Here is a 12,514-nt window from a genome sequence, read left to right on the forward strand (position 1 = left end):
GGTTTGATTTTGGTCAGGGCACACAGGAAAAGCAACCACCTGCCCCCAACCCCAGCAGCCAGTGGCTGGATTGGTTTGAGTGAAGGCTCCAGGCACTGAGGATAGCTTGGCTGGTCCAAGTGCTTGGGCCTCAAGAGCTGGACAGTGTTGCCAAGTAGATCCCCATGGGGGCACATGCGGGAGTCTATCTACCCTCCTCTCACTTAAAAAAAAAAAAGTTCTGTTGTACTGGATTAATAATGAATGAATAAATAAGGAACAATGATACATTATTTAGAAAATGAAAAATATGAAATGAAAAATGAGTGACTTTTAAGCAAGGAATCAGCTTAATTACAAGGAAACTGAAGCAAGCTACTTGGGTCCTTTTTAAATTGAATTTATTGGGGTGACAGATTAACAAAATTATACAGGTTTCAGGTGCGCAATTCTACAACACATCTTTTGTACACTGTATGTGTGTTCACCGCCCAAGACTACGGGGGTCTTAAAATACTTTGTTTTGTTGGTTGGAGCATTGTCCTGGAGCGTGAAGGTTGCCAGTTCAATTCTCCAGACAGCGCACATACAGGAGCAGCTCAATGTTCCTGTCTCTTTCCCTGCTTCTTTCAAAAAACAGACAAACAAACAAACAAAACTTTGTTTTGGCTCTTTGTGGCAAATCTTCACAATGTTCTCCTCTAGGAATCCATGTAAAGAAGTGGTCCCCAACCCCCGGGCCGCGGACCGGTACCGGTCCGTGAGCCATTTGGTACCAGTCCGCAGAGAAAGAATAAATAACTTACATTATTTCCATTTTATTTATATTTAAGTCTGAACGATGTTTTATTTTTAAAAAATGACCAGATTCCTTCTGTTACATCCGTCTAAGACTCACTCTTGACGCTTATCTCGGTCACGTGATACATTTATCCGTCCCACCCTAAAGGCCGGTCCGTGAACATATTTTTTTTTTTTTTTTTACAGAGACAGAGAGTGAGTCAGAGAGAGGGATAGACAGGGACAGGCAGGAACAGAGAGAGATGAGAAGCATCAATCATTAGTTTTTCATTGCGTGTTGCAACACCTTAGTTGTTCATTGATTGCTTTCTCATATGTGCCTTGACCGCGGGCCTTCAGCAGACCGAGTAACCCCTTGCTCAAGCCAGCAACCTTGGTTTCAAGCTGGTGGGCTTTTGCTCAAACCAGATGAGCCTGCGCTCAAGCTGGTGACCTCGGGTTCTCGAACCTGGGTCTTTCGCATCCCAGTCCGACACTCTATCCACTGCGCCACTGCCTAGTCAGGCCGTGAACATATTTTTTGACATTAAACCAATCCGTGGCCCAAAAAAGGTTGGGGACCACTGATGTAAAGAACTTACTTGTAAAGTAACCAAGCTGAAACAAATCCTCAGGTATCACTAACTTCCAGTCAATTCAAAGCAGCAGATTTCCTGTTGGATTTTCTGCCTCTAATGTAAACACAAGGGCACTGGTACTGTTTCATGCATTATTGCCCTCTAAACTCTAACCCTCCATGCCTGTGAATACTGTGGAACATTGTTTTTATAGTTATGAAAAACTGAAATGCATGTACATGTAGGGGATTAACAAAAGTGTGTGAGTTGAATCAGTGCTAATCATTGTAGACATAAATTTAAAACTTAGTAAAAATTAAAAATTATTTTCCTGCTTCCTGTGTATGATTTACAGTATTTAAAAATAGCAGCTTAGTTTTTTGTCTCTTTTGCAGAAGTAACATTTTTTTTAAAGTTTATTTATTCATTTTAGAGAGGAGATAGAGTGAGAGAGAGAGAGAGAGAGAGAAAGGGGGAGGAGCAGGAATCATCAACTTGACCAGACAAGTGCAGGGTTTTGAACCAGTGACCTTAGCATTCCAGGTAGACGCTTTATCCACTGTGCCACCACAGGTCAGGCAGTAACATCTTTCTTAATAATAATCATCATCTCTACTCCTTAAAACTTTTTTTGTGGCTGATGGTTTTCTAGGGTTGTGAAATAGGTTCTCAGGTATTTCTTCTAAAAGTTGGCATCTCTGGCATTTCTCTCACTTTTGAATTTTACACCTACTGTATTTTGATGCCTTTAGTTGAAATTGCCATTTTAATGCCTCAATAAGGTAGCTATATTGTACAGAAGAATATAATTAATTTTACTTTTGTAATCTAGAATTATACATATTTATTATCTATATGCGTAATGCTGTGCTAGATATAGATGACAAAAAATAATTAGAAAAGAATTATAAGACATTATCCTGTCCTTTAGGATCTTAAAGTTGAGTTGGTAAATTCAGTATTTGGAGACATTATGTGAATGGGGAACAATTTATTAGGATTAAGCTTTCCTAATGTCTGGAATCATACTAGCTAGGTATTTCTCTTAAATTCACCAACTGACAATGTATCTTTGGTTACCAGTGATTTCAATAATTATGTAATTTATCTCAAAAGGCTCCTGGTTTAAAATCAGATAAGACTGTACAACATCTTTTCCAGACTTGAAAACTGGTATTTGTCAGTAATTTATATATTAATATAGGCACATGTAAGCATTTTAATATTGTTGTTATTATACTCAAAATATGTTTTTGGTTGTACCTTCTAAAGATTTCCTTACTCATCAAGATCTTTGGTAACTGCTTTAAGCAGTATGCCTAAGGATAAATTTTCTTGCTTGAGTGTATACATTTTTTTTGATTTGACTTCTATTGAAAGTGGAGGGAAAATGCCAATTTAATTATTTCCAAATGGTAAGCAGAAAGATAATCATGGTAAAATTAGCAAAAGTTGATTTTCTAACATGCTGTTTAGCCAGTTGTCCTGTGACAAATATAACAGATCGTTAAAATGGAACTATTTCAGCTAATGTTTCAGGACCACAGCCACCAGCTTCTCTCCCATTCCAAAATGAGACCCAGACCGTCAACACATGACTTGCAAATGTTTGACTGAAAACTGATTTTGGGATCCATGATGTTTCATTCACTCAAAGATATAAAAGTGTTCAAGTGGGAAGGGATGAAGAGCTGGAGTTTAAAGAAAGGATTATTTGAAGACGGCTGTGATCTGAGTTCTAGAAAGAGGGCTGGAGCTGCTTGCTCTTCTCCCCAAGCCTAATGAGAAAGGGACTCTAAGGAGATCAGCTGGAGACTGAGGGGACACAGCACACTAACATGTCCCTTGTAGTTTAGGGGACAGAGGACACTAGTATCAGACCCACACCTAAGAAAACTAACGGACAGAAGACTATGGCCAGAGTCCATGAAGCTACAGAGATGCCTGAAGTTGGGAAGTACCTGCACTCTCATGGCCTAAAAAGCATTGTTTCCTGTGTACAGATGTGAGCTGGCATGTGGCTGCCTTATATTTTGCTCATGAAGGTGTCACGGAGGGGAGAATTCTCCCTGTAAACCTCTATCGTTTTTATGGCTGGAGTAGTAATAAAATAAGTGACACAAGAGCAGATAAACAGGAGAAAAAGCAATTTAACACATGCTCCCTGGAGAATCACAATATGATACTCAGATCATTAAACGAGGCTCTAAGGAATAACTGAGCCACGCAACTTCTTATACTTTTGGGACCAACAAACAATAAATTTGTAAAGAATTGACAGGACAAAAAAAGTTACTGCTCATTAGGAAGGAATCTAAGCGAGGTTTGGGTATTCATTAGTGAGGAATCTAAACAAGGTTGGAGTGTAAGCAGTAAGTTAAAGTGTTTATATAAGCTCTTTGGCTCTGCATCTCTTAGCTCTGTGATAAGGTTGCCTTTCTCAGTCCTCTTAGAGCAGGGCGGGCACCTTTCACAGGGGAGATTTATTTCCTGCACTCAGAGGGTCAAGGTGACCTTCTGGCACTGGCTGCTTATCCAGCAACCTTAAAGTAATCAGCATGCCATTGTGGGTATTTCGGGGCGGCCTGTCTTGGGCCCCAGCAAAAGCTAACCTCAACTAAAAGAGATTGAGGTGTATTGCTGGATGTCTGGGGGCCGGGGAGGAAAACACTCTCCACTAGCCGGAAGAGACATGTGTGCTTGAATCAAGAGAGCTGCAGAGAGAAGATATATATATATGCAATGGTGGGGGCGGGGGTAGGAAGTGGGCTCTGAAGAACCTCAAAAGTGCCCCACTTTGGGGAGAGCATGGCTCAGGCTCAGCTCACCCAGAGCCCAGTGTGCTGACACCAGGCCACAGAAGTAGTGGTCAAGTAGGGCTGTTTCTTGTCCTATCCCTCCTCCTGCTCCCCCTCACCGCCCTGTACTGACTGGTGGGGTCAGAAACCATGGTGGGCAGGCCAAGGAAGAGAAGCATGAGGTGGTAAAATGGAGAAACTAACAACGTCCCCATACCTACAGCCTCTTCACCTACAGCAAACCGGAGCTGACTGGAGGAGCAGAAAGTTTGAACTTGAACTTGTTTGGAGTATTATATGGGCCTAAGACATTTTAATTACTGAAATGAGAGGGTTTCAGTGATATGAAACGATAAACCTTTTAACTATCTGAGAATAAGGAAAGTCAATGGCACATGTCTGATATTTCATCTGGCTTTAGGGGAAAATTAGCCCCTTTATAGCAGATCTGTAATTAAAACTGTGAGGAAAACAGTCACTTTATAAGGACTACCTGCTGTTTCAATGTATTGATGAAATGTACACATAGCTCAGTAGGTCCATTTACACAGTTTTAGTTAGTATTCTGAAAATATCTATTACCAAATGTTGCTATTATTACATTTCACATATTGTGGTCTCCACCTTATAATAATAGCCTACCTATTAGAATACAATATTTTGCCTTGTTTGATGACCAGAGAACCTCTTGTGGCCTTCCCACAATCCCAAGTCATATACACATATACTATTCCCCTGCTCAGCCCAGTTCTAACTTATTTTCTTAAAATTATTATTAGTTTTTAATAGGTAAAATCATCCACATGATATACAATTCAAAAGGCAGAAAAGGATATACAGTGAAGGTTTTTTCCTAATTTTGTTCTTCCACAACTTTCCCCAGAGTTAACCACTGTTAACAGGTTCTAATGACCCTTTTGGCTTTAGTTTTTTTAGAACTGTTTGCCTCAAATAAGACGTAGACTGCTACAGATGTCACTGACACCACACATTAGCAGTTACAGGCTTGGTTTAGATGGGCAGTCCAAACAGCAACAACAAAAACCCCCAGAAGCTGTCAAAAGGACTTCAAGGGGCCCTGGCTGGTTGGCTCAGTGGTAGAGTGTTGGCCTGGCGTGCAGGAGTCCTGGGTTCGATTCCCGGCCAGGGCAGACAGGAGAGGCGTCCATCTGCTTCTCCACCCCTCCCCTCTCCTTCCTCTCTGACTCTCTCTTCCCCTCCCGCAGCCAGGGCTCCACTGGAGCAAAGTTTGCCTGGGCACTGAGGATGGCTCTGTGGCCTCTGCCTCAGGCGCTAGAATGGCTCTGATTGCGGCAGAGCGACGCCCCAAGATGGGCAGAGCGTCGCCCCCTGGTGGGCATGCCGGGTGGATCCCGGTCGGGCGCATGCAGGAGTCTGTCTGACTGCCTCCCCGTTTCCAACTTCAGAAAATACAAAAAAAAAAAAAAAAAAAAAAAGGACTTCAAGGATGGCAACTTAATCTAGAGAATAACTGTTTAGACTGTAATTAGAGAAATGAGCTGGACAGACTGGGCATGAGTACTGATTTACAGGTGAGATCCAGGTAAGAAAGGGGTGAGGGGCTGAGGCTGCCAGAGCATGGTGGTGTCACGGTTCTTACCCAGGCCAAGTAGGCTGTGACAATCTTGTTCTCCTTTGGTGATGTATCATGTTAGCCAAGGAGTCCAAATTATTGTCAATCTCAATGACCATGACTTGATGAGATTATAGATAACAGATCATTTAGCATACTTGATATAAACTTTTTATTGTCTATATAAAGGATTATGATTAGTATCGTGACCACTATCATCCTCCTCCTCATAGTTAACACTTATTAACACTTACCAGTACCACCACCACCTCTATGCCTGACATTTACTGAGCCCTTACGATGTATTAGGCACCAACATAATGTGTTGTCAGTTAATCATCGTGACCAAGTTTATGACATAGGTACTGTCATTATACCCGTTACAGATGAGGAAACAAAATAATGGAATGGGTAAAATAATTTACTCAAGACCACACAGTTACTAAAAGACAAAACCAGGATTTGAGCCCAAGCAGGCTATCATACTAACCTGTCATGAGAGGGCATTCATGGAATAGTAATATATCGATCTGAGGACAGCAAGTAAGGACAGCTTCTACAGACTTATCAGTCAGATTCACACAATATCCCATATTAATTTCCTATTTAAAAATAATCAAAAGAAAAAAATAGGTTTTTAATAACAGTATGAAAAAGCTTGGGAAATACTCTAATGCAAAAAGAACCAAATATCTACTTGCAAGAAAAAGTTTACAGAAAGGACCAATGTGTGCTTTCAGTAATTTGGAAGGCATAGCAGCTTTGTAAGTTAAAATTCCCAACCATTTTATAAAGTAATGTGACGATATCTATTAGAGCTGAAGACGAGTGTACTCTAGAACCCAGCAATTCCAACTGCAGATACCCATTATGTAGAGAAACTCTTGTACATGTGTGCAAGGAATAAATATGCCCATTGCAATATTATTTGTAATAGTAAAGAACTGGTGACTCGGTAAATAAATGGTGGTTCATTAATATAACAGAACAACTTAAAAGAGTTAAAATGAAAAATAATTACTTGTATTAATAGACAAATCTCAAACATAATGTTTGAGACACTTTGGAAAACAGTATGGAAAATGGTATGGTACTATCTTATAAAACTAAACAAGTATGTACTATGTGACCCAGCAATTCCATTCCTAGGTGTTTACCCTAGAAAAAAATAAAAATGTATGTCTACACCAGGGGTCAGGAACCTATGGCTCGTGAGCCAGATGTGGCTCTTTTGATGGCTGCATCTGTCTTGCAGACAAATCTTTAATAATAAAAAAAAAATAACGTTAAAAATATAAAACATTCTCATGTATTACAATCCATTCATTTCCTACCACTCATGTTCATGGTTGCAGGTGGCTGCAGCCAATCACAGCTGTCCTCCAGGACAACACCAAATTTTTATTGGATAATGCCTAATGTACATGGGTCATTGTGAGGTCAAAGTAAATTTCTCTCCTTTTAATCAAGTAGTCAGCTAGCTAAGTGCAGAAACGCTTTTGATGAAGAAGATGGCTAAAAGAAAAAAAGATGAGGAGTTTTGTACTTTTCAGCAGGAATGGACAGAGGAATTCGCCTTTGTGGAGAGAGCAGGTTCTGCAGTGTGTCTAATATGCAATGATAAAATTGCATCGATGAAATGATCAAATATAAAGTGGCACTTCTACACACACCATACTACATTTGTATCGAAATATCCAGCGGGGGACAGCAGGAAGAAAGCATGTCAAGAGCTACTGTGCAGAGTGCAAACTAGTCAGCAGCAACTCCGTGTTTGGACCCAACAAGGTGACTGGAATTCGGCTAGCTTTGCTGGTGCTTTAGCAATTGTGAGAAATGGAAAGCCATTCACAGATAGGGAGTATGCCAAAACATTCATGCTTGATGTTGCCAATGGTCTTTTTGATGACTTTTTGGATAAAGACAAGATAATCAAACGAATAAAAGACATGACTCTGTCGGCAAGAACTGTTCACGATTGTACTATCATGATGGCAAATCAAATTGAGGCAACACAAGTGAAGGACATAAATGCAGCACCATTCCTTTCTCTTGCTTTGGATGAGTCAACTGACGTAAGCCATTTATCCCAGTTCAGCATGATTGCAAGGTATGCTGTCGGTGACACACTACGTGAGGAAAGTCTTGCTGTTTTGCCTATGAAAGAAACAACAAGAGGAGAGGATTTATTCAAGTCTTTCACTGAGTTCCCTAAAGGAAAAAAAATCTACCAATGGATAAACTTATTTCGGTGTGTACTGATGGTGCTCCGTGCATGGTGGGGAAAAACAGAGGATTTGTAGCGCTTCTTCATGAACATGAAAAGAGATCCATCCTAAGTTTTCACTGCATCCTACATCAGGAGGCGCTTTGTGCTCAGATGTGTGGCGAGCAGCTTGGTGAGCTGATGTCGCTGGTCATTCGGGTGGTCAACTTGATTGTTGCCCGAATGTTGCTTTAAATGATCACCAGTTTAAAACACTGCTGGATAAAGTTGGGAATAATTATCCTGGTCTGCTTCTGCTCTGTGCGTTGGTTGTCAAGAGGGAAGGTGCTCAGCCGTTTCACGGATTGTCTGAGCAAAATCCGTGACTTTTCTTGAAATGAAAAACATCGAGCATCCTGAGTTAGCTAACACTGAGTGGCTCCTGAAGTTCTACTATCTAGTGGACATGACTGAACATCTGAACCAGCTCAATGTGAAAATGCAAGACGTTGGAAATAGTCTTATCCCTTCAACAAGCAGTGTTTGCATTTGAAAACAAGCTGGAACTCTTCACTGCCGACACTGAAACAGGTCGTTTACTACACTTTGAAAAACTGGGAGAGTTTAAAGATGCATGCACAGCAAGTGCTCAACATCTTGATCTCCAGCAGCTAGTGGGCTTCACATCTAATCTCCTGCAGTCATTCAAAGCGTGCTTTGGAGAATTTCGTGAGTGTACTCATCTTTTTAAGTTCATCACCCATCCACCCAAGTGTGCAGTGGACAGTGCTGACCTGAGTTACATCCCCGATGTCTCCGTCAGAGATTTTGAGCTACAAGCTGCTGACCTGAAGGCCTCAGACATGTGGGTGAATAAGTTCAAGTCATTGAATGAAGATTTGGAAAGACTTGCACGACAGCAAGCAGAGTTGGTGAATAAACATAAGTGGAGAGAAATGAGAAAACTTCAACCGCAGACCAGCTGATTGTCAAAACTTGGAACGCCTTCCTGTCACATACCACACACTGCAGCGTGTGAGTATTGCTGTACTGACAATGTTTGGCTCTACGTATGCATGTGAGCAGTCTTTCTCACATCTAAAGAACGTTAAGACCAACCTACGATCACGTTTAATGGATGGAAGTCTCAACACCTGCATGAAGCTTAACCTCACCACATATCAACCAGACTACAAAGCCATCAGCAAAACCATGCAGCACCAGAAGTCATATTAATGGTAAGAAGTGCTTTATTCATCATTGGTTAGCAACAGCACAACAACATTATTAAAAAGAACTCAGAGACGTATTGTACTTTAAAAGTGTTGGTCTTACATAAAATGCACACATTTACTTGTATTTAGTGTTAAACATATTGTATGGCTCTCACGGAATTACATTTTAAAATATATGGCATTCGTGGCTCTCTCAGCCAAAAAGGTTCTCGACCCCTGGTCTACATAAAGACTTGTATGCAGATGTCCACAGCAGTCCCAAAAGGAACAATCCAAACACCCATCAAATGGTCAGTGTGGAAACAATTGTGTTATATCCAAACTACAAAATACTACTCAGAAACAAAAAGGAATGAAATATTAACTCATGCAACAACGTGGGTGAACCTCAAAAACATGCTAAGTGAAAGAAGTACAAGAAAAGAGTGAAGAACTCAAAAGACTGTATATATTGCATGATTCCATTTATATAAAATTCTAGAATAGGCAAAATTATAATGACAAAGTAAATCAGTGGTTGCGTAAGGGGAGGGCCATGGCAGGGGACTGACTACAAAGGTAGGGGAGAAAACTTTTTAGGATGATGAAATGTTCTAATCTTAATAATACATGGCTGTATAACAATTATCAAAATTCATCAAACTATACACTTAAAATGGGTGAATTTTATTGTATTTAAACTATACCTCAATAAAGTTTGAAAAATTAAAACAAAATTTTGAATAAAAGCAAACTTAAAGAACACATACATTATGAACCTACTATGTAAAATTTTAAAGCAATACTACAGAGAGAGAATAATGAAGTACCCAAACATACAAGAAAAGATATGTAGGCATCTTTAGAATAGCAGTTACTTCTGAGGAAAGAACGGGAGAATAAATAAGGGAGGGGTGTTAGATATAACACATAACTTAAAAAAAAAACTGAAGTAAATGCAGAAAATGTTAAAATTCAAGTGATTGGCCCACAGAGCTCTGTGATATTACTTTCTATACTTTTCCATATAGTTGATATATTACTATCCTTTGATGCTCTAACTTGGAACCCTTTTGCATTGCTGCTAAGAATATAAAACGGTACAGCTGCTATGGAAACAGTATGGTGGTTCCTCAAACAATTAAACATACAATTACCATTTGATCTAGCTATTTCACTTCTACGTACACACTTGAAAGAACAGAAAACAGGAACTCAAACAGGTATTTGCACACCTATGTTCATAGCGGAGGGATTCACAGTTGTCAAAAGGTGAAACAAATATCAAAAGATTATGTATATTTGACCATAATTTAATACAAATTTTAACAATTCTGGAAGATTCAGCTAATAGTTGATGTGTATATTTATGGTAGTACTATTTCTTTTCTCCTGAAAAGCTGATATTAAGTTGGTAGTATACATATTATACTTAATTATATATTAGAAATAGAGAAAACCTGAGTATACTGAAAACTCTTAAAAATTGAGGTAAAAAGTATCCTTGTTATAAAGTGGCAAAGGCTACTGACAAAGAAATATAATTTGAGAGCAGCAGGTTGAAGGAACCATGTTTGACTCAGGTTCCATTTAAAAAACATTAAATCAGCCCTGGCCAAATGGCTCAGCTGGTTAGAGCATCATCCTGATATGCAAAGGTTGTAGGTTTTTTTGTTTTTATATTTTTCTGAAGTGAGAAGTGGGAGGCAGAGAGACAGACTCCCACATGCACCCAACTGGGATCCACCGGCATGCCCATCAGGGGGTGATGCTCTGCCCATCTGGGCTGTTGCTCTGTTGCAACAGGAGCCATTCTAGCACCTGAAGCAGAGGCCATGGAGCCATCCTCAGCACCCGGGCCAACTTTAAGTTGGCTCCAATGGAGCCTTGGCTGCAGGAGGGGAAGAGAGAGACAGAAAGAAAGGAGAGGGGGAAGGGTAGAGAAGCAGACAGGTGCTTCTCCTGTGTGCCCTGGCTGAAAATTGAACCCAGGACTTCCACATGCCGGACCTACGCTCTACCACTGAGCCAACCTTCCAGCGCCCAAAGGTTGTAGGTTTGATCCTGGGTCAGGGCACATACAGGAACAGACTGATGTTTCTGTCAGTCTCTCCCCCTTCCTCTCTCTCTAAAATAAATAAATTAAAAACAACAACAAAACCACTCAGTAAAATGTATTAAATTAAGGCATTCAAAATAAGAAAATATTCTATTTGGTAAATTGGTGTCCTGGCAAAAACTGTGAATTCACAATATAACCTCTGTGGGAAACAATTTGGCAATATGAATCTATGACCATTAAAAAAATTCATATTTATGGATCTTCTTGTTCCATTTTTGGGAGTCTATGATAGCAATGGAAGAAAACTGGGCACAAAAGTGCTGTAAGTCAAAGGTTAAAGTCTATTCATGCTACGTACCTTGTTTAAGGAAGGGATTAAATTCTATCAAATTTTAGAAAGATTCTCATTTAAGCACTTACAGAAATAAGACTTGGAAAACTGAAGAAAATAAACAATTCAATGATATGGCACTATGATTGTCAATACCGAATTTGTTATTGGATTTTTTCCTAAGTCTGCTTAGGTTGGTGCTCCAATTTTATCATGCTAAAAGTAAATATGTAAATATACTTCCTAACACTGCACATCAACTAATTTTCTGATGTTCTCTTTAGAAAGTGATAAACTAAGTTAACTGAGAACTTTATTAAAAATGATGGTGACTATGGCTTGACCAGGCATTGGCGCAGTGGATAGAGCATTGGCCTGGGACACAGAAGACCCAGGTTCAATACCCTGAGGTCACTGGCTTGAACGCGAGCTTATCCGGCTTGAGCACAGGCTCACCAGCTAGAGTGAGGGGTCGCTGGCTTGGGTGTGGGAACATAGACATGACCCCATGGTCACTGGTTTGAGCCCAAAGGTTGCTGGCTTGAAGCCCAAGGTCGCTGGCTTGAGCCCAAGGTCACTGGCTTGAGCAAGGGGTCACTTGCTCTGCTGTAGTCCCCCAGTCAAGGCACATATGAGAAAACAATCAATGAACAACTAAGGAGCTGCAACGAAGAACTGATGCTTCTCATCTCTCTCCCTTCCTGTCTGTCTGTCCCTATCTGTCCCTCTCTCTGTCTCTTTTACTGTCTCTGTCACACACACAAAAATGATGGTGATTCCTTCATTATAAGAACTAAACAACCTAATGAATACAAAAAAGTAGCTTGAAGACTAAAATGTAGAAAGTTCAATAATGTTAGTATTTAAAACAGTAAAAATTATGGCAGAATTTTATTGCCTCTACAGTTAGGATGCAACTTGGAATTTGGAACTTGGTATAAGAAAAAGATGGTAATTTCTTAATTAAAAGAT

At 40.0% G+C, this 12,514-nt stretch overlaps 1 protein-coding gene across 2 annotated transcripts in view; it reads right to left on the reverse strand.

Moving 5' to 3' along the window:
• Positions 1–12,514, reverse strand: part of AMN1 (antagonist of mitotic exit network 1 homolog) — a 46,856-nt gene that overhangs the window by 2,384 nt on the left and 31,958 nt on the right. For both annotated transcript variants that reach the window (XM_066258064.1, XM_066258063.1), the window contains one exon: positions 6,220–6,331. In XM_066258064.1, coding sequence (XP_066114161.1) covers positions 6,220–6,331 — 112 coding nt within the window. The remainder of the gene's footprint in view (positions 1–6,219; positions 6,332–12,514) is intronic.

This window comes from Saccopteryx bilineata, chromosome 2 (genome assembly GCF_036850765.1).
Source record: "Saccopteryx bilineata isolate mSacBil1 chromosome 2, mSacBil1_pri_phased_curated, whole genome shotgun sequence".
NCBI lineage: Eukaryota > Metazoa > Chordata > Mammalia > Chiroptera > Emballonuridae > Saccopteryx > Saccopteryx bilineata.